Source organism: Chenopodium quinoa, unplaced genomic scaffold, assembly GCF_001683475.1.
Source record: "Chenopodium quinoa cultivar QQ74 unplaced genomic scaffold, ASM168347v1, whole genome shotgun sequence".
NCBI lineage: Eukaryota > Viridiplantae > Streptophyta > Magnoliopsida > Caryophyllales > Amaranthaceae > Chenopodium > Chenopodium quinoa.
This window is the reverse complement of record NW_018744304.1, coordinates 3,782,100-3,804,668: the sequence shown is the minus strand read 5'-3', so window position 1 is coordinate 3,804,668 and position 22,569 is coordinate 3,782,100. Positions and strand designations below refer to the sequence as shown.

At 33.8% G+C, this 22,569-nt stretch overlaps 1 protein-coding gene across 1 annotated transcript; it reads right to left on the bottom strand.

Annotated features, from left to right (window-relative positions):
* Positions 1-1,411: 1,411 nt before the first annotated feature.
* LOC110695655 (phosphatidylinositol 4-phosphate 5-kinase 7-like) lies at positions 1,412-20,117 on the bottom strand. Its single transcript, XM_021872869.1, has 10 exons — positions 19,872-20,117; positions 19,149-19,208; positions 17,935-19,017; positions 17,315-17,482; positions 13,915-14,080; positions 13,728-13,838; positions 12,400-12,587; positions 7,373-7,527; positions 4,119-4,287; positions 1,412-2,040 (listed from the first exon to the last, which is right to left on the bottom strand). Exons 2-10 carry the CDS (start codon positions 19,163-19,165, stop codon positions 1,764-1,766), a joined length of 2,334 nt encoding a protein of 777 aa, XP_021728561.1. The 5' UTR covers positions 19,166-19,208; positions 19,872-20,117; the 3' UTR covers positions 1,412-1,763.
* Positions 20,118-22,569: the final 2,452 nt, after the last annotated feature.

Sequence of the window (22,569 nt, the reverse complement as noted above, 5' to 3'; positions counted from 1 at the left end):
CGCCTGTACCTGCAAAACAACGGAGACTCCTTGTGGTGGGAGCTCCGCCTCCAACGGTCAAGTTAGTACTTGATTAAGGAGTAATTAATGCGGAAATTAAAGTGATTGGGTCTCTCTAGGTGAGAGTGTTTAATGTGTGTAATCTGCGTTTTCTCCGTTCCCCCCCTTAATGAGGATTAAGGGAGGTATTTATAACCTCGGAAAACGTGCCAATCTAGGTTTAGGTTAACCTTGGGCTGATTGGGCTTCCCTCCGAAGTTGGGCCTAGGTGACCGGTTATCCCAGGTGTCATGGGAAGGACACGTGTCGTGTCGTAATTGGTCCATAGTGGACGGATCATTGCTTGACACGTGGCAGGCTCCTATTGGCCCATGTGACGGACACATGGCGGAACCTGATTGGTCCACTTGTCAGATGGTGATTGGTGGGGAAAAATCCCCTAATCACCTAGTGTTTCATATTTTGATTCTTGTTTGTTTTGGTAGTTGTAGAGTCTTTCCTCACCTTCGACTTCGACCTAGCTTAGGCATTGATTGAAAACACTTGAACATAACCGTTCCTAGTGATTCGACCCTTGACTTGCCTCTATACTTGTATTTAGGTTTGTTAAGTGATTATACTTATTGTTTGACCTTATGGAGGATTAGTCAACGACCTAGTTTTCCCTACATCAATTGTTCAACCAATATTTTGAGATTTCCTTCTCTATGATTTGATTATCAAATTGGGGAAAAAATTAGGGTAAATATAATCGTCAATTAATAATTATATCAAATCATTAAAATGGTAAAAGAGAGAGCAACTAGTACCTCATCAACGAATTTGCATCAACGATAAAGCTCCGGCAAAGGGTGACAAATAGATGATGAGAAAACTCCTATGAGGGAAAATATGAAGATGTTTGGAGAGAGAAAATGGAGGTTGAAAGTTTGTGGAGAGAGAAAATGAAAGTTATGAGGGTTTTTGGAGAGAGAAAATGAAAGTTATGAGGGTTTTTGGAGAGAGAAATGAAAATTTTTTAACAAATAACAATGGTAATGAGTATAATTTGATTTTTTCTAAGATAAAAATTACTTTAATTGGGAAATGGGTAAGATTGTAAGAAGGGGGGGTGTAGGTAAATCTACCTACAGTAGGGTGTAGGCATTAACTATTACTATAACCAAGGTGGTGCTACCTACAAAGTGGCTCCAACATTCATGGACAAATGAGAACAAGTTTACTTAAGTTGGTTTTTCATGTTTTTAAAAGAGCTAGTGTTGCTCACAACTTTGTTCTTATAATAGCCGGCCTAATAACTCGTATTGTATTATCTTAAACCCTTTCAATTTATACCTTCGTTAAAAAAATAAATAAATAAAATAAAATAAAAAACCATACGGAATACGAAATAGTAATTAAGTGAATTCAATTTGGCAAATTTTTTTAAGAATAGCAATTGTTCAACCAATTTACAAGAGTATCTCTTAAGGAAAAAAAATTAAACTTTACAAAAGTAAACACATCACTTTCTTCCCTATACTTTTTCCTCAAACAAGAAATTAAGATACAAGTGAATATGACATCCCACAATTGGTGACTAATACATGCTCGGGCACAATTGCACAAGGCAGTGTTATTGCTGTTATATGCAATCTATGGCCATTGCTCTTTACTCCTGCACATCAAGATCCATTTACAGATATTTGCAACTATATTGCCCTAAATTGCAATAGCCAGTCGCAACGGAGATGAATAAGATAAAAGAATATTGTTTATCTCATTCAAAGAACAGGAAAAACTTTCTCCAAGAACGCAATAAAACGTCTTGCATACAACTTCGGTTCAACAACAGAGATTGACACTGGGTCTATTAACAAAGATTTGCTTGCATGCTCAATTTTCTTTCTCAAGTTGTAGTCTTGCAATATGTCTATCATGCCAAGATAGAGAACAACGTCATAGACTTCAAATAGTTCGACTTCCATTGAATCTACTTCATTTTCTTCTACCTTACGATTTGCTAGAGCTGGCATGTTTACACCCAATTGTACCCTTAGCCTGCAAAACAAAGTGAGATCTCTGTAGATCACTAAAATAGTACGAGTATATCAATAACATTTCAGTTATATTAAGATATAACAGTTGGAAAAAGAAAAAAAAAACAATAAAAAACATTAACATATTCGCTGTGACTCGAAGGCAAGGGATTCAAAGGGGGTACGAAAGTGAAAGGTAACAAAAGAAAGGAAGTTTCAAAAATGTGGAAGGTGACCGGATGACTACGACCCATGACTTTTGAGTTTAGTTACTTCATACAGAGGGATTCACACTTCTCTGGATTCTTGATAATCCCCACCCATTATACGGAGAAACAAACAACAAAGATCCACAACCATAAATTAGCATTGCAGTTAGTCTCTTCCATTGGCCCATAATATCCGTAAAGCAAAAGATGTTAAGTCGCCAAAACTCCAAGTCACCTGACAGACAGCTTACAATCATAGAACATTTATAGAACATTGTCCCTTCAAACACAGTAATCATAATTACTCACATTCAAAGTTTCTAGCTCTCAGATCTAGTTTTCTTCCCGACTTGGAACACTGATTTTTAATAATCTAAGTGGATTCAACAAACTCATCTCTAATTCCCAAGAGCTATGAGGATGACACATATCACTGAGAAGGTGAATGAACTGTTGAAATGAACGATATACCATTTCCCAGGACAGTGGAACCCATTCCATTGTAGTGAAATCTTGCACGATACATTGAGCTTTGGCCACACTAATTTGGTACTCAGGACAACTGGACTTAGGATAAAACATAAAACCCATTCTCTTTTCTTACACCATCTGAATTGGCCGTTGGATGATAGGCACATGTTTGTAAATAATCTGCAAATACAGCATGTCCAACATCACTGTATCTGAAACATAAGACGACCTAAGCTCAAGCCTAGATTAGAGAATTGATTGTCATACAAGGATTTATTATGTTCAGAAGCAGAACAAATTGACCGTTGGATGATAGGCACATGTTTGTAAATAATCTGCAAATACAGCATGTCCAACATCACTGTATCTGAAACATAAGACGACCTAAGCTCAAGCCTAGATTAGAGAATTGATTCTCATACAAGGATTAATTATGTTCAGAAGCAGAACAAATCCCTGACCTACATACACTTTATCAAATAAAAGGTCCTGCAAAAACTTGGTTTAGGCTTCAAGCCAACTGCAGAGAAAGAACCATTAGCATTCTCGTTTGAACAAATACCAGACTGACTAAAAGAAGCAATCATTTGTTGTCTATCTTGATCCCATGATCCTCAACCCGCTGAAATACATCTTCATTATCCATTTAATCCTTAGGGCATGCTTGGATTGGTGGTAGTGCATTATTTGGGTAATAAAAGTCAACTAACGAATATGAGGGTGAGCAGAGGTGGTTGTAAGGTGTGATGAGAAGGGAGAGGGGGATTACTGCCCTCAAATCTGGGGAAATATCCTAGGGTGGTGGTGGAGGCTATTACCCACATTATGACTACCTCAACTCTCGACTCCTTGTTCCTAGTGTTACCAACAAGCTCACAATCAATAATAACCTCTTCTTCACGTCCTTGTATGTGTGATTTGAAGTCCCTCACCCACCATCTTTACCATAGCATCAGGTGCATACAGTGATGAATGAACTAAAAAGAGTTCAAACCTTACCACATTCTAAACACATAATTTGATTCATATCCAATCACTATCAACTATCCTTCAGTGACTTGGATGACATGATACCAGATGGAGAAAGAAACAATTTTATAGATTCAGGCACATAAAGTGAAAAAAATTCCTAAGAAATTGAAAATTGCATTTTTTGACAGGGTAAAATATTTAGCATTTGTATGTTCATAGAAGATAGGATCGCTCCTTTAGTATAGGATGGTACACATTTTTCCGCCAAAAAAAAAAAAAAAAAAAAAAAAATAAAAGCCTTCAAAATTTGTCAGATCATGATAATTCATATTAAGCCAAGTAGAAAAGATAACTGGAAAAACAAACAAAAGATGCTGTCAGACTATAGCAACAGAACTTCAATGACACAGTCTTTATCTTAGTTGCCATAACATGGCCAATTACCTACCTTCCAGTTCCAGGGAGGAGTAGATCAACTTCCTTATCACCGACAGAGTATGCCCTCAATGTACTTCCTCTAATATGAGGACCTGGAGCAGTGTTCACTGAACCAGGCTCATGTGTAACCAACATCAGACCTGTTGGAGGAACTGATAACCCTGCTATTGAGGTCATACCTAAGAAATTGAGCATAAGGCAACATTATGGCAAGAAAACATATTTTGTAATTAAGAGCAGCCTATGTAAACAAGTTATACAAGGAGAGGGAGAGGGAGCCAGGGGGAGAGGAGATGGGGGGGGGGGGGGATTGGAAATTTAAACCGAACCTTGTTTACACTACATCTGATTTCATTTAAAATGAATCAATTTGACTTGTGCACTATTCATATTGCACTATCAATTTTCACATATGAATAGTGCACTATCAATTTGGAAATTAGTTACAATTTGACTTGAGCAATATTCTTATGTGATACTTCCTCCGTTCTTTTTTACTTGACCCGCTTTGACTTTTACACTATTCACCACCTTTCCTTTGACCATCTTTTGTGAATTATATATAAGTACAAACATATTCATGTGAGATCTTGTTGGATTCGTCTTAATAAGTACTATCATAATACGAGTATATAAGTTTTATAATTTTTACTTATGGAGAATTAAAGTTATTGGTCGTTAAAATTTTTCATTGGCAAACGTGATAAAAGAAACAGGTCAAGTAAAAAAGAACGGAGGAAGTATGTTGTTAAATTAGTTAATATATTTATTTTCATATATTTGATTATACAATTTTTACTTATCACAATTAATAATAGTATATTAAGAGGTTTGAAGTTGTCATGGTAAATGTGCCAGGTATATCACTCCCTAAGCACCCTAATTTCCTAACACAATTGCGGTATAAGGCTTTATACAGGGTTTCAGAATTTAATATGATAAAACCACTCCAGTATAATGAAAGAAATAGGAGTGTGATAAGCAATTGACCACCTATGTAGGATCTGAGGGAGCACCCAATGTCTTATATGTTAATGGAACAATAAATTTATTGTTCTATAAAGGTAGAAAACGAGAAAAGTAGTGGTTTATAAACACCTGTGGACTAATTAACAATTGTGAAGAAGTAGATTGCCATTGGGTTACGAATAAGCACCAATTGGAGACAAGTGTATGCTCATAAGTCGTACCTTTCTGGTAGATATAAAGTAACGGTTTTTTTTTTTTTTTAACAAATATGAGAGATAGCTTATCAAAATATTATAATATTTTTTAACAAATATGAGAGATAGCTTATCAAAATCTAATATATATAATTAAAGTAGGCATTTTTCGAGAGCATTTGGCGCGCCACATAAGCAAAGGTATTATTTCGACCAATTAAAAGTTAGATTTTTATTTTATTTTAGAATTAAAAAATTCAATCGCCACATAAGAAAAAGTGACGAATGAAATTTAAAAAAATTTCCACGTAGGTAAAAACGACAAATAATGATTTATTAAGATTTAATTATTTTAAAACTAAAAATTATCTTTTTTAAAAGATGATCTTTTGATATTAGGATTTAATTTTAAAAAAAACTATAAATTATACAATTATTATATACAAACACTTTAAATTATATATTTGAAAAAGGAAAATATATGTTCATTTTGTTTTTAAGAAGACGTTAATCAATTTTTTTTTAAAAAAAACATTCTAAAAGAAATATAAATTATTAATAATTAACTAATATTCTTCAATTTTTTTTTAAAAAAAAAATCAATATTCTTCAAAAATAAATAAATAACAATAACGTTTAGTCTTTATCAATATTCTTCAAAAAAAAAAAAAAAAAAAAAAAAAAAAAAAAAAAAAAAACACAATAATGTTCAATTTTTATCTTATCGAGCAACCCATTTCAGGATTAGATAAAAAATTTTATAAGAGATTTATTTGCTACTCCACAAATATATAAGATAGGATGATATTAAAGATTTGTATACATCCTCTCAAAAATATAATTTTGTTTTTTTTTTTCAATTGTAAATAGACAATATATATATACTATACAAAAGACACAAACATGGGAATATTATTTATCTACACTTTTTCATGGTGTGAATTTTTTCAGGTCTAATTCGTTGATTAACAAAAAATATTGGAAACAATGTAAGTATATCAAGGATTTCTGATGGTAAACAAAATAATTTGATTGTTATTCATTATTTTATAAGATGTATGTTTTGTTTTATTTTACCTAATCTAATTATGTTACTTATCGTATTAAATTTTGTTAAACAACTTAATTGTAACTTAATATTAATTATTCTATATTTGAAGGGATTATGTCCATGCACCACAATTGAAAGAAATTTCTTCAAGCACTTATAAATCCAAAAGAGAAATAAGTGGATTGGTAAAGTAAGGGCCTATTCTCTTCGGCTTATTTTCAGTTCACTTCAGTTCAGTTCCTAATTTCCTTCTCTCATAAAATATTCAATTCAGCTTCAATCAATTCAGTTCAGTAAATCAGAACAGGCCCTAAGTCAACTATAATGTTACAATAGTAGGGAAAAAAAAAATTAAAGATTGTAAGAGATGTCTCTGATAATTTTGATTTTTTATGTTTTATAGTTTCTGGTAGAATATCTATATTATTATTGTAAAAATCATTGTAGTAGTGTATACATACAACTCTATTATTAAGGACATATGATAATGAAATTTCATTATAAGGATTTAATTTTATTCAATTAGATTAATTTTAGTAATGCAACACTATATATATATCATTTAACTATTTAAAAATTTATAAAGTCATATCTTTTACTAATTTTTTTTATTGTATAAAGTTGATACGGAGTAAAAGAATAATGGTGGTCTAAGTTATTGTTTGTGAAAGAAAAATAGTGATTCTATAAATATATATGTATAGTGGAACAATGTTTTTTCGTTATACAAACAAATCATAGGTTAAAAAAATACGAATAGGATTATGATTTTATTCTAATATTTATCATACTTATAATTTTCATATAACTAATATTAAGTAAATTAAGGTCGCATTATAAGTTGCATAAAAATAAAATTAATTATCCGTTTTCTAACAAGCAACATAATAAAAAAATTATAGGGTTAAATTAAGAAAATAATCTTTTCTTGAGATTTATGTATAAAAAAATCGTGCATCACACGGGCTTCCATCTAGTATTATAATATTTCAAGCAAAAAGAACCTACAAGGAAGCGAAAGACAAGTACAATTAGAATAATGTAGCATACCATCAGCAGCAGGTTTATTCTCAGCATCGTATGAAGGTTCTTGTAATTCCAAGAAAGACTTCAGATGCTCAGGTGCTCGGAAATGCAACCCCAACAGAAGACTATAGTCAATTATGTTTTGAGATTCAAGAAACCTGCAATCTAATTCGATTTGTCTGCAAAAAAAGGAAGGATAAATTTGTTCAAGGGCGTGGTTTCAACTGGTATATAACATTTTTGTACAGTCTGAAATAAAGATAATTTTTTATTATCTTAGAGCAATAAGTATTCTGCACCATACTCAAATAATGGGCTGACATACCAGAAATATTCATGCTCATCGATCCATTTACAAATATCTAACATGGAGTATATCGATAATCAGTGTTGTAGTAAACATGAATTTAGACAAATAATTCTATATACTTCCTTCTATCCCCTAATATTGCAACAATTACCATTTTAGGAAGTTTCACAAATATTCCAACATTTCCTTATTTCCACATGGATTCTCTCGATTTTTCTCCTCATCACATGGGTCAATATTTTTATGTCTCTATATCTCTCTCCTCATCTTAAAATCCGTGCAATACCCCCCATGTTGCAATATTAGCCTATTAGAGGAATGGAGAAAGTAGAACTGTGTAACGTAAAATATACTTTCATTGAGGATGAACTAAAGGTGATACAAAGAGGGGGACCAGATACCAACAATGTATATCAAGAAGATAAGAAACAAATCATGTGTTATGTAGGCAAAAACGAAGATTGGAAAGCTTCATTAGCATGACCCAAAAGGCCAGCTAAAATTACAACACATTCCCACAGATAAGACAAACTAGACACTCAACATTGGATGAATCTACAATTTTAATCACATAATCACAAAATTGATTACGCTTATATGCTTCCCAAAACTCAACATAAAAAACCTGCGTATAATATAAACCAGCTTGTGACTAATCTACCTAATTTAAACAATTCCAAACAGTCTACGAAAGATTAGCTACAAGCCACAACTTAAGAACAAGTGATTCCTTGTCTCATCACTTTAAAAAAAAAAAAAAATAAATAAATAAATAATAATAATAATAATAATAACAAATGCTTCCTCCATTTCTTTTTAGTTACATCACTTTCCTAAAACGGAAGTTTCTAGTTAATTGCATCACTTAACTTTTTAGTTAAAAAACTCTCTCTATCTCTCTCCTATCAGATGGGTCCATTTTTTTTATTCTCTCTATCTCTCTCACCTCCAAAAATTGCCTAAGAGTCCGCAATTAACAAAGTGATGCAACTAAAAATAAAACGGAGGAAGTATATAATTTAAACCAGTAAAATATTCCCCCTGTGGCTGAGAAAACTGCCAAGTAATATATATTTCACCATAGAAGCAAAAATTCAGTCTAGCTTCGTTGGTAGTTCCTATCTCTAAGATTGTTCGTAGTATACAACAAGGCTTCAAGTTCATCTCAATGTAGAGCCATTTATCCATAAATTTAATTTATCTAAAATAGTGGTCCACAAACACACACTATAGAACAATTATCTAACAATCTTAAAACATACTCCCTTCATTTCCGAATGATGTACCTATATTCTGTTTTTTAAGGTGTTTTTATTTGATATACCCATTTCTACTAGTCTACTATATTTTATTTCTCGCAAGTAAATTTTAATAATATACGCCCTAATACCTACATGGTCACACCTTTCTACCTACTCCCTTCCTCTTTTTCTTACAACTGCCCACCTTTTTACCTTCTATTTTTTACTTCATTTACTTTTTCTTACACCCACTCAACTTTCCTAGAAAAAAGAGTCAACACTAAATGTGTACATCAAAAAAATGAGGGAATATCTGTTATGACTATTGATGAAAATTGACCAAAAAAAAAAAAAAAAGGCACAAAGAAATGACATTTTAACCCAAACACAGTTTGGCATCTCCAATTTTTTACGGAAATAAACTTAATTGGCTTACAATTGCCACAGAACTAGGATAGGCACAAAGGGGCAGCCTATTTGACACCATAGTTAAAATAGTAATCAGTTGACCTAGAGTTTCTGTCCATGACTAATTCAGTCAAGTGATGATGTAGAAGCCGTGCAAGCTTGGATCCCCCACCCTATAGCTGGCTTTGAAGGGAACTAGGGAAGGGATGAATCAGATTATCTACCATGCATGCTAGTTTACAGTCATGATTACCTTGGTTTGCATACGTCTGGTTGACAAACATAGGCTGCATACTCTGAATTTACAATAAGTTATTTGAATTAACCTAGTAGTAAACATTTTATCAAATGGGAAACTCTTTTTGCTTTACAAGGATAAGGCAACATAAATTGACAGTGCTTTCTTATTAGCAAATAACTAGAAACAAGGAACACAGTTGCATCCTATTTCCCTTTATACTTTCAAGTGTTTCTTTCAATTCTAGGTCCATTCCAAATCTAACTTATCAATGACAGAACAACTTCTCAATAAAATTATTCACCTCACTTGTTTTCAATGGCTACAATGAAGGGTCCATTCTTAGATTATACCAGGTGCATCCCAAGAGTTTATAGCTTCCAAGAAATTGCGACTCAAAAAGCAGTGTGTGTGTGAGTGCGTGGTATATGGAAAGTAGGTAATCCTGATCACAATTACAGTCAATATCCACCTAAAAACTATATCAAAACCATTAGAGAGGCAGTGTTAAGAGATCAATGTAAAAACATGCTCGGATTGATTAATAAAGAATCATTTTCCACTCCCCCACCCAACTCCTCAAACAACAATTCAAAATTTTGATCACCGAAAAGATGATAGGCCCTCAACGCCTTCTATCTCCAGACGCTACCACCACGGGCCATCACCATTTTACTCTCTTCATCCATAACCAACATCTCTCTGCTCTTTCTTGCATGTCAATTTTCTCTCGATGAGGGCAGGAATAGCTAGTTAAGGGCTATGGGATAGGGATGAACTTCTAGGATAGGGTGGAGGGTGGTTCTCGGTGTTTAAGGGTTCTAAGCTTAGAGAAAGGAAGTTATAGTGGAATATTGTGGGTGGTTTTGGGTAACTAGGCTTAGAAAAAGAGAGCTTTGGTGAATGAAGGAGAGATGACTTTAGTTGACATGATAGGAGTGGATGTGGGGGTGGGGGGGGGGGAGGCGGTCTTTAAGAAAAAACACATATAGTTATGTGAATTCTAGCGAGGGAGAGATAGAGTCAGGTGAGGTAGAGCAATGGTATCAATGGGGAATATTTAATTGATGATGGTGGTGAACAAGCTCCAGTGGTATGAATTCATGATTTAAGCGTTCTGGGTATCAAATAAAGAAGAAAAGAAAAATAATAGAAATTTGGACTAAACACTGATAGTGAGATAGACACATACCCCTCCATTTGATATAGACCCGAAACCAAACTACGCCAAATAAACTTAAATAAAAGCGCATACTCAATGAAATTATTCACATACCCTTTCATGTGCAATATAAAGGCGCACTTTGCGCACAATAACATGACAAACTCAGGCAAACATAGTGAAAATTGCAATGAGTCTAATGCTTATACATAAACATCGCTTTCCTCTAAAACAAATGGCTTGCTTTGTCGACCATTAAGGATCAATAGGAGTTGTATGAAAGCCAATAAATAGAGTAGAATTCTATAGTAACTTAAATAAATTTTAGATGAATATTATCTCCTGTAAAATTTAGATGAATATTTTTGTGCTGGGTGGATATGTTTTAGAGGTGCTTCCCTCTTCCTCGGAGTTTTCATAGGTGTTTAGTGTTTAGGGGGGTTGTTGTCGGTGGTGTAAAATTATTTAGTGGAAGGGTGAGCTTTCAGGGAGGCTTGGTGTGGCAGTGCACTGGGAGTGTCAGCAGTGTGTGGCAGTGCAGGTGGGATTGATGGTGGGGTGATCAGGATTGCGCAGTGCAGGTAGGGTTGTTGGTGGGGAAGCTGAGGTTGGTGGTAGTCAAAGTAGAAAGATCACTACCTTAGATGAAACCCTTGGGGAAAAAAATTGTAGAGGAAAGTGGGGAAAACAATAGAGTAACTGGAATGGAAAAAAAAAAAAAAAAAAAAAAAAAAAAAAAAAAAAAAGACCAAACAAACAGGGGAATTAAGAGCGTTCATTTCAATTCCATAACGTTTCTTAAATAAACCATACCAAATACCCCCTATATGTAATAGCACATAAGTATAGCATAACTATTAAAGACAATTGAAAATAGGCTTAAACCTTACATAAGAGTCAATATCTTCTACATGAAATTGCACAAGTATATATGAGGGTATTTAATGGTCAACCTGCCTATATGATGTGGTGCCAGTAACAAGGTGGAAGGGCAGCAAGGAAAGATCAGAAATCGAAATCTTACTGCCCCCCCCCCCAAACACCCATCAGCCTCCTGCCCCCCTCCCCACAAAAAAAAAAAAAAAAAAAAAAAAAAAAAAAAAAAAGGAACACCAAAATAGAAATTAAAAAGTGGTTCACCTCACATAAAATGTCAAACAGATTGAGTAGTAAGGAAGGGGGAACCCCTTACATGTCAAAAGGTCCATGCCAAAGGAAAGCAGCCGTCTCCGATTGCAAAAGTAATAAGATCTAATAACCAATTTGAACACGTTACTCAATTTTCCCTTGCAGAACATCAGCAACTACCTCATTTGCTGTCAAGCTACCACAAGGAAGAAAGATGACAAAATTCTAACCACCAAATTAACTTAACATCGATTAAAGTATATGCTGAATGATAAATTTAATCAAGTTGACCATAATAATCAGCCCATAGTTTCCAAGATCAATTTTATTTTTCAATCAATTATAATCGTTCTGAATGCTTTGCCACGTCAAAAAAATATGGAAAAACAAGGAAAGATGCTACTAATCTTTTTCATTGTTAACTAAATACCAAAAAAAAAAAAAAAAAAGAAAAAAAAATACCAATTAATATAGCAGAGAAGTAACAACTGAACGAACGTCCCAAACGGGATATATAATCTATTGATAAAAGTTGAATCATGTTCAACAATGGTAGAAGCTTACTCAAATAGGGCATCACGCAATGATCGATCCATGTAAAATTCATATTTCAGGTCAAGATCTTTCAAGGTAGAATTTTGGTTCATTGTCTCTTTATTTGTAGACCTTCCATATGATGAACCCTTCAAGTCATAACGACGATGAATTCGTAACTCAGTGTAGAACATATTCCCCATGACCACGAACCGTACCTGTGAGTGAAAAAAAATTTAACAAAAAAAAAAAAAAAAAAAAAAAAAAAAAAAAAAAAAAAACACTGAAGCAATAGAAACCTGGTATAGTAAACATGAATCCTATGAGTAGTATGTTGTCGATTTTTTTTTTAGAAACAAACTAGCAATTAAGTTTCAAGTAAAAGATAAGTCAGAAACAATTATATCCGTCATGCTAAATAGACATTTCTCAACCAACAGTCCAATACCCTTGTACAGTATTCAATCTGGTTAAGATGAGCCATTAGATGCTCCCATATTGGATTCAAAAAACACATGAGAAAAAACAATTGCATCAAATATAATTGAAAAATATAGCACATTGTGTAGAGAAACAAACAGATAGGAACAATCAATGGACCTTATTCTGAGCTTGTTGATTATTACCAAACAATTACTCTCAAGAATAACATAACTCACTTTGAATTGAATTTCTAACAGTAACCCAATAACAACTGCCTTCTAGTCACAGTATCCATATGTTTTCTTCTATTTTCTCCACTACAAACCCGTTCAAAACATGCTAACCATCATTAGCAAGCCAAAAATTCAGATTGACAGAATAGACCCCTGAATAAATCTGTCATTGGTCTGATAGGTGAGAACAAAGAAAGAGATTTTAGTGAGAGCTAGAAAAAGCAAGGCTGCAGTGGCAGTAATCTACCAGCAACATGCAATGAGTCAAGCCAATTCACCACCCTTACAGACATATATACTAGAAGGAAGAAGGGCATTAATAGCATACCGTTAAGAAGTTCTTAATAATGACGTCAGGGGCATTTCAGAAAAAGAATAATTAGTTTGTCACTGTCAGGATGTTTTTAGGTAGAGGGGTTAAATAGAGGAGGGGCAGGTTATTGTGAATTCTCGAGAGAGAAAGTGGAATGAATTCCTTGTATTTCACTTTTTCCAGAAATATAATCAAAAGCCCCTGCTGTAAGGTCCAGGAAGTGATGAGTATTGAGTGAGAAAATACACAGAGATTTCTAGCCAATCAGGTCAGCTTAATTTCCCTCCTTCCCTTTGCAGTTGCTAACCAACATTATTGTGAAATTGCAAATGTAGTGCAATTAATCTTACAAACTTAAAGCCATAATCAAGCAATTTGGAATGAAATACCTTTCTTCCGCATTTTAGTTTTATGCGATGAAGCCCAAAGAATTTTGTGATAAGAGTATTCTCATGCATTTGTACATGACTGTAATAGCTTGGAAGCATTCTGAGGAAAACCTAAAGATCAGATTAAAATATCAGGATCATTTTAAAAACTATAGGAACACAAGGAAGAGTCAAATGAAATCTTTACCTTCAACTCGGATTTCCGCAAAGTTTTAATCACAAATCTATCATCATGCGACAGGTAAAACAAGCTGCCACTTTTCCCTGGTGAAGAAATCTCTCTCAAACCATCATCACCACAGATGGACATCATGTAGTCTGCAGCATTTAACTTAAACATTTCTCTCAAGTTCCTGTAATCAGATGTAGAATATGTCATTTTGAAAGTTTTGAAACTGCAAAAAAAAAAAAAAAAAAAAAAAAAAAAAAAAAGAAAGAGCGGCAGAAAATTGAAACACAAGGCTAGAATAGCAATATCAGAAAGTAAATCCAAATAGAAACTAAAGAAACCTAATTTTGTCAAAGTGAAGTCAATGTAAAACTTGTGAAACAAGCATCAACAGCAGCCTCAGATAAGGCAAGACAAATATGATCAGTGCATGACCATCATTTGAGTTATTGCCACTAAGCCCTAACAGACTCAAATACATTTTTCTTTAACCAGGTTATGGGATGGTTAAGGGAAATGCCAAGGATGGTACCTTAATCTACACTAAGTATATAAAAAATACAAACATCTCCGCCACATGTCGTCCTCTCCTTTTAACTTTACAATCCTTTTCACTTCTTGCCCCTTTAGCTCTCTCCTCCCCAATCTTTCAACAGCTCTTCACTAAATGTAACTTTCACTTTAATTCAACAAATTTAATTCTCTTAATCTTAATCCTTTACCTCTTCTGCACCCTCCATCTTTCAATTTCAATTTCCATTTCAATTTAATTGAATTCGGCATGTATTCATTGACCTCTTATCATCTACCAATAATCCTTCTTCTAACAGGCTAACATAAACTCCTAATACAGCTTCTTTCATATCACTTATACTCCAAAAAAAAAAAATTTGATCGAAAAAATATGTCTAAGATTGCTGCAACGATGAAGATGGCGATTGATAAGGAGAGAAATTAAAGCGGCAAAGAAGGAAGACATGAACGAAAAGAAAGATAAAACATTTGGTGTAAGAATCTAGATATTAATTTCATTATACGACAATGCTTGCATGTCATAGTGAATCATTTTCAAGATATTACGTGTGCAACAGAATAGATTTGTGAAGAGAAACTTCGTAATGTCATATATTGATGTACATATGTAAAATTATAACACGGTTTTGGTCTTCAATAATTTGATATGAAGTATTATTTAATTATCGTGCAGTTAGAGAATTTAATTCTATGATTGGTACTTTGCTAACTATTTGCTAATTTTTTTTTTTTTTTTTTTTGTATAAGATATTCTTTTAGATAAGCTCTTTAAGTTTTGTAAAAAAAAAAATAAAAAATAAAAAAATAAGAAAAACTCTTTAAGTAAGATCAAGTTTCAATTACAAACAAAGACATTAAGAGCATGTTTGGTTAGTGTATTTTCTAGGTTGGGAACGGATTTGGTTAAATCAATACCGTTATCGCATGTTTGGTTAAGAGATTTGGTAACAATTACCTTTCCCTTTTTATTTTTTTATTTTTTTTTTTATTTTTTTTATTTTTTTAGGAATCAATTACCTTTACCTAAAGGTATGGTATTCCACCCATTTGTTACCACTCTAAAACCTAAGGTAACAAATACCCTTACCCTCCTCAAACATAAAGGGATTCCTTTCCATAGTCAAACAAAATAAATGAAAAGGTAATAGTTATATGATTCCTTTACCCCTTCTTATTTGTTTCCTTTCCACTTCTTTTCCATTGTTCTAACCAAACACCCCCTTAAAATGAAACAAAATCATAAAATGTAACAAGATGCCAAAAAAACAATGGAAGTTATTCAAGTAATTTGAATGTTTTTAGCATATAATAACTTTTCCACAACCCATGCATAGAACGGTCCCAAAAGCTAGTTTAGATTTTGAAATTTTTAACCTCTAGATTCAATATTCTACCAAATTGCTTATGCTACTTGCAGATACACTCAGTATACAGAGAAGTTTGTGGGACAGTGAAAAGGTTGAGGATAGATTTTGAAATGTTTGTCTGACACTTGCATGTTGTTGAAAGCATCCATTTTGCAGCAATTGATCAGGATAATTTTTTTGTCAGAATATTAAGTGTCCACAATTATTAAAGGCTGTTGACCTAGATCACTAGGCGGAAGTCTTGGCAAGATAAGAGGATAATGCATGTAGTCAAGTAGGAGCAGGTTTAATTTGCAAACTATGTAAATGAGTTGTAAGTGATTGTATTAGGAGGGGATTGGAGCCGGCTCAAACACGAGACTTGAAAGCAATAATTTAGGATCATAAACAAGAATATGTGGTAACAGAGCCATTTAGGGGTTAAATCCGCCTGAAATTTTTGTGTGTTATTTCACCCGCCATCCCATTATTGTTACTCTATCAATTTCCATCGACTAGACAAATTATTAAAAGCAATTCAAAACGAAAATGAGTAGTCAGTCCCGAAATCTTTCACAAACAATATCTAGCAGAACATTTCTTAAATGGTCAATATTCAAGAGGTTGCAAATGGTCCTAGTTAAAACCTGTGGTAAATATTTAAATCACTATTTTCAGGTGGCTAAAAATTATCCCTAGAGGCTATCTCATCATGCTTACCACTCACAAGGAGCATACGCCAATCTCATACACTCCAAAGTGAAACCAAGGTTCTGTTTCAGCCCTATTCCAAACAAGATTCCTTTAAGTTGAAGGGAAAGAGCAATGCAATCAAAATGCCAAAAAGATTGATTAAAACTTTATTTTCATTGATTTTTTCAGATCAAAAGCATTTTTACTTATTAATTATTACAACTGACTTATCTTGACATTATTTAAGTTGAAGAGAATAGGGCACTACCCTGCTAGAGTTACTTGCTTGTTGGAAACTCAAATAGAATTTGTGAAAATTAAATCTCTTCATAGACGACCAGAAACTCATATGCCGCTGAGCCAATTCCCTGTTGGTGCTTCACAACTTTATGAGTACCACGAATTTTTGCAACCAAAGATCACAAGGGTCACAACAGCATTAATATTGCAAGTGAAGATGAGCTATTAATCCATACAAAGATCCAAGTCAAATATTCTAGTCAAAGTTTTCATGCTTTTTACTTGGTAAATAGCGATGGTGAATTAATGTTATCATTTTCTGGCAAAGTTGCACACGTACATTACTAAACCAGAATAATTGAAAAAATTCAATTTAAAACTTTATCCACAAACAAGCAATAAAGAGAAATTTTGAATATTGCAGATCAACAAACAATTCAAACTTCTTGGGTATGCTTAATTTTCCAGATGATAAGTTTAAACAGTATATAAATAGAAGACTGTAGAACTTCCAAGATGACTACATTTCAGACAGCAGAAGCAAATGTTAATTTTCAAACATTGTTACACATTCATAACTGAAGCTTTTCCGGGGAAATACAGACCTGAATACCATAGGGCAATAATCCTTCCAGTAGAAATCCAGCGAATAATGTGGAGGCGTAAGTTGAGAACCCTTTCTGGGAAAAAACATTTTGATTCTGGCTTGTTCGGCAAAATCAGTATATCTAACTTCACGAGCAGGAATTGGCGTTATCTTGCCAACAGTATACCTAATTTTTCACACAAAGAAATTTCTGACATTCCATGGCACAAAAAAACAGAAAATGCACATAATATGCAAGCTGGAAAAAAAAAAAAAAGAAAGCCGAGGACAATAGGAAAAATTTAAATCAACTAGCACTGACTTAAGTAATCATATCAAAATTAACATTAAACAACACAGTTAATACTTTTAAATACATAAATATTGATATTTACATTTCTACTCAGAAGGAACACAAGCTAATAGAATGTGTTTAAACTGTTAAACAGCTTGAAAAACTTTAACTAGTCTGACCAAAGGCAATTATAAAACAGAGTATGGTGGTAACAAAAACATTATCAGGATAGGGAAATCTTTTACATGATACCAAATAACAGGACAAGCCCTAGCAATAAGATTAAAAGTTCCAGATTAAGCATGAAGAAGTTTAAAATTGATGACATCCCAATGAATATTTACCTGATACCAAGTTGTAGATTAAGCATAAAATAGTGGCTCTGGTTGCCACTAGAAATCGTGATGCATGAACGACTTTTGGACTTTTTTGGATTGTATTTGCTGCGCTTGACTTTAAAAGATTTTCCGTCATTTTTCCTTAAACGCTCTCTAAGCAAGACGCCTTGCATATATTCTCTTTCAAAGACTACATCACGTTCTTCCTGCTCATCATACTGATCATCACTAGACTTACTATTGAGTTGGCAAGAGCTGTCCTTCGATGATAAGTCTGTGGGAATGTCGCCAAGAATGAAGTCTCTTTCAAAAGAAGCCCTAGATGAATTTCGACTTGAACTTTTCCTTGATTTACTACTAGAAATTCTTTCAGAAGCACTGCGATTAATCCTTGGCCCTGATGTCTTATTATTCTCTTCAAAACCCAGGGATGTGCTGTGAGACAGCTCACCTCTTAAACTTCCATGATAACCTGCTGATTTGAACCACTTCTTCAAAGATACATGTTTACTTCCAGCAGGATAAAATGTTCCTTTTCCGTCTTTTATGCCCCTGCTCCAAGTTCCACAATAACAACCCCCATCAGAAAAGCGGTAGAAACCTGATCCATCCCGTAACCCATCCAACCAAGAACCATAAAATATATCACCATTTGCCCACTTTAAAAGCCCTTTTCCACACATCATCCCCGATTTCCATGTACCAATGTATGCATTTCCTGAACTCCACATATACTTCCCACTTCCTTGGCGAAGTCCTTCTTTCCAAGAACCTTCATAAAAATCAGAGTTTGCGTAATTTTTCTTTCCAAACCCATCTTTCGTATTCATCCGCCATGCCCCATCATAAGTAGATCCATCAGTAGCTTTTAAGGCTCCTTGACCATGAAGATAACCCCCAGAGAATTCACCCTCATATATTGATCCTGAAGGCCAACTTATACGCCCCTTCCCTGTCATTTTTCCTTCCTCCCAATCTCCCTCATAAGTCGTCCCATCATACCATGTATATTTCCCCTTTCCATGAGGAACCGTGCCAAAATTATCACCATTATATACATCGCCATTAGGAAAAACCTTCACCCGATGGCTATACAACATAGCAAAGAAACATAAATCAATATGACCGGACTGAATAATTATAATAAGTACCAGGGAAAAGTAACCAACAGTAGAACAGATAAAATTGGAAAAAATGTTTAAGCAAAGAAGCAAAATAACCTTTCTGTGTTCTCCATAACCAGCAAACTCAATCAGCTTTTCGGACATTCATTCAGCAACCTATAGTAGACAATTATATAATAGGTCATGTAAATTCAACCTAACATCAACAAAATACATTTTTCAAAGCCAATTATACGCCAACGCACTCATAATCTTTCAAGTCAACCCAAAGGCCAGATTGTATGGAGTATAAGCATTTGAAGTAGCTAAAAACAGATAATCAACAAAAAAATAATTGTCCCAATTAAACAATTCTAATTAAAAATATATTTTTTATCAAACACCATTTATTATACAATTCCTAATACTAATAAATCAAACATCATAAGTAGCTTTTTATATACGTTTTGCAATGCCAATTCTTTTAAATCAAAAATCAGCAAAACCCAATATACAAAACTCTTTATAATTCAATTTTTTTTATAACAACAATCACCCTCACCCCAAAAATCATCCCCTCTTCCCCGTTTTCGAGGTTCGAAGCAAGAATTCTTTCCAAACCCAAACCATAAACCATAATGCACAGCATAATCAATTATTTAGATACTAAAAACACATAATTAACAAAAATTAATCAACCCAATTAAACCATACAAATTAGAAAAAATTAAACAACCCTTAATTACCCTCAAATCAACAAATCAAACAAAAATCTAAAACATACTCAAAAGATTCGAACAAAAAATAAATAAAATAATCAAACAATAGAGAAAAACTTACTTAAATACTTGAAAGATAGAAGATGAGAAAAAACCCCAAGTGAAAAGATTGAAACTTGTTAAAGAATCTGAAAACTTTAGTATGAATAAGTGAGATGAAATATGCTTTGCTTAAGATGAAAGAGTTTTGTCATAGCTTTATTCGTTTGTTTGTGTTTGTTGTAGTTGTTTATGCAGATAATATTATGCTGCACAAACAGCAAAGATGAGAGAATCATATTATTTGATTACCTGTCTGTCACTTGTGCAATGATACAGTGTTACTGTTACAAAGTATAAGATTTTCATTTGCTTGGATCACCAATATCTGATATTCTTTTTTTTTATTTGATTTTTAAATTTTTGACTGTTTAAAGTATGGTTGATTATTTAGTGCTGGCCTTTTTCAAGTATGATATGAAGTATCAGTGTCTAGGGGTGAAACAAATTTGGTTTAAAATCAAACCGAACCGAATTAGGAATATGGTTAGGTTTTTTTCTTAAGTGGTTCGATTTCGGTTTGTAAAATCAAGAAACTGAAATTGTATGGTTCGGTTTCGGTTTCGGGAAATGAAAAACCGAAACCGAACCGAATTTCGGCCCATACTATATAAGGCAAAAAAAAAAAACCCTAATCACTCTTCTCAGCCTCTCACTCTCTCCTCTTCTCTTTCCGCCCTTTCTCTCTCCTCTAATCCTCATCTCTTTTCTCCATTTGTGAGCTTTCTCCCTCTCGGTTAGGGGTGAAACAAATTTGGTTTAAAATCAAACCGAACCGAAAACCGAACCGAATTAGGAATATGGTTCGATTTTTTTCTTAAGTGGTTCGATTTCGGTTTGTAAAATCAAGAAACCGAAATTGTATGGTTCGGTTTCGGTTTCGGGAAATGAAAAACCGAAACCGAACCGAATTTCGGCCCATACTATATAAGGCAAAAAAAAAAAAACCCTAATCACTCTTCTCAGCCTCTCACTCTCTCCTCTTCTCTTTCCGCCCTTTCTCTCTCCTCTAATCCTCTTCTTTTTTCTCCATTTGTGAGCTTTCTCCCTCTCGGTTCTCTCTTTCTCCTTTCCTCTTCTTATCTTCTCTAATCTCTAGTTCTCTACTCTGTCCTTTCTCTCTCCTCTTCGATCTCTTCTCCACTTTCACTCTCTTCTCCTCTTCGACAGTACGACCAAGGAGGCAAGGACGACCACCTGGGCACCAGTGTTCACATTCTAAAGGTTTTCATGTCAAATTCGACCATGAAAACACTAGATCTAGTGTTTTCATGGTCGAATTTGACCTTTAAAACCCAAATTCGAGGTTTTTCGGTGGAATGTGAGGTATGTCCTCTTTTTCTTTCTTTTAATTTGGTTTGAGTTTTTTATTTTTATGGTGGTGTATGATTGAATTGTGGTGGTGGTAGGTAGTTTTGGGTGGGTTTCGGGTGGTCAGGATGGATGGTGGGTTTCTTCAGTTTTTGGTGGGTGGAGGGGTGGTTTTTGATGGATTCGGGTTGATGCATGATGAGTGGGTTTCGGGTGGTTTTTGATGGGTTAGGGTGGATGGCGGGTGGGTTTCGGGTGGTTTTGGGGGATGGGTGGTGAGTTTCGGTGGTTTTGGTAGGTTAGGGTGGGTGGTGGGTGGGTTTTAGGTGGTCAGGGTGATGGGTGGTGGGTGGGTGTTGGTGGTGATAAGGTGGGATGGTAATAATTAATACCCTGGATTGGTTTGGTTTTGTTTGGTTCGGTTTTAATTGGTTTGGTTCGGTTCGGTTTTTTTGCAAAATTTGATGTTCATGATGCTTGATAGGAAAATTCGGTGCGGTTTGGTTTTTTTTTAAGAAAACCGAAATTTAGGTGGTTTGGTTCGGTTCGGTTTCAAAGAGAAAGTGGTGCGGTGTGGTTTGCAAAATCAAGAAACCGAAATATGGTGGTTCGGTTTCGGTTTGGGCCAAAAACCAAACCGAAAACCGAACTTTCACCCCTATCAGTGTCTTACGGTTGGCATTTGATTGCAGTAATTATACTTGTCTTTTTGTGAATTTGTGTACTTTGATTTTCTTTCTATTTTTATTTTTTGTAAGGAGTGTGTGCCGTCATATTTAGAAAGTAAAGCATAAATACGATCCCTGAACTTTTGTATTTGTGCAATTTTAATCCTTCAACTTTCATTTATGTATTTTTGGTCCTTCAACCACCACTCTTGGTGTTTTTGAGCAAAAAGTTGAGGGATCTAGCCTAGTCAACAAAAGTTCAGGGACCATGACTCATTACTTTTTTTTTTGTTTTTTTTTTCCTGCTACACTTTATTTAAAAAAAGAATCTTTGTATTATTTATCATTTTTCTGTTTTTTGACAGCATTATTTTTTTCATCAACGTTATTTTTTCATCAGCATTTTTTTTTTCTTTTTTTTTTTTGTCAGCATTAATAAAAAAATAAAAATAGTTCCTCTTTTCTTCAAAAATAAAAAATAAAAAAACCTCTATTCTTATTTTTTTAAAAAAAAAGTAAAAAAAAAATTTAATTCAACTCGTTCCTTATTCTTATTCCCTGTTCTTCTCGCTAAATCTAATTCAATAAGATTCTTCAAAAAAAATCAAATTCAATAAGAAAACCCAAATAATCTAAAACACCAAGAAATCATGAATTGAACCCAAAAAAACTGCTTATTCTTCCATAATTTTTAAATTCGAAAAACAATAATATAAGGAAGAACATCTCTTCCTTTTGCCA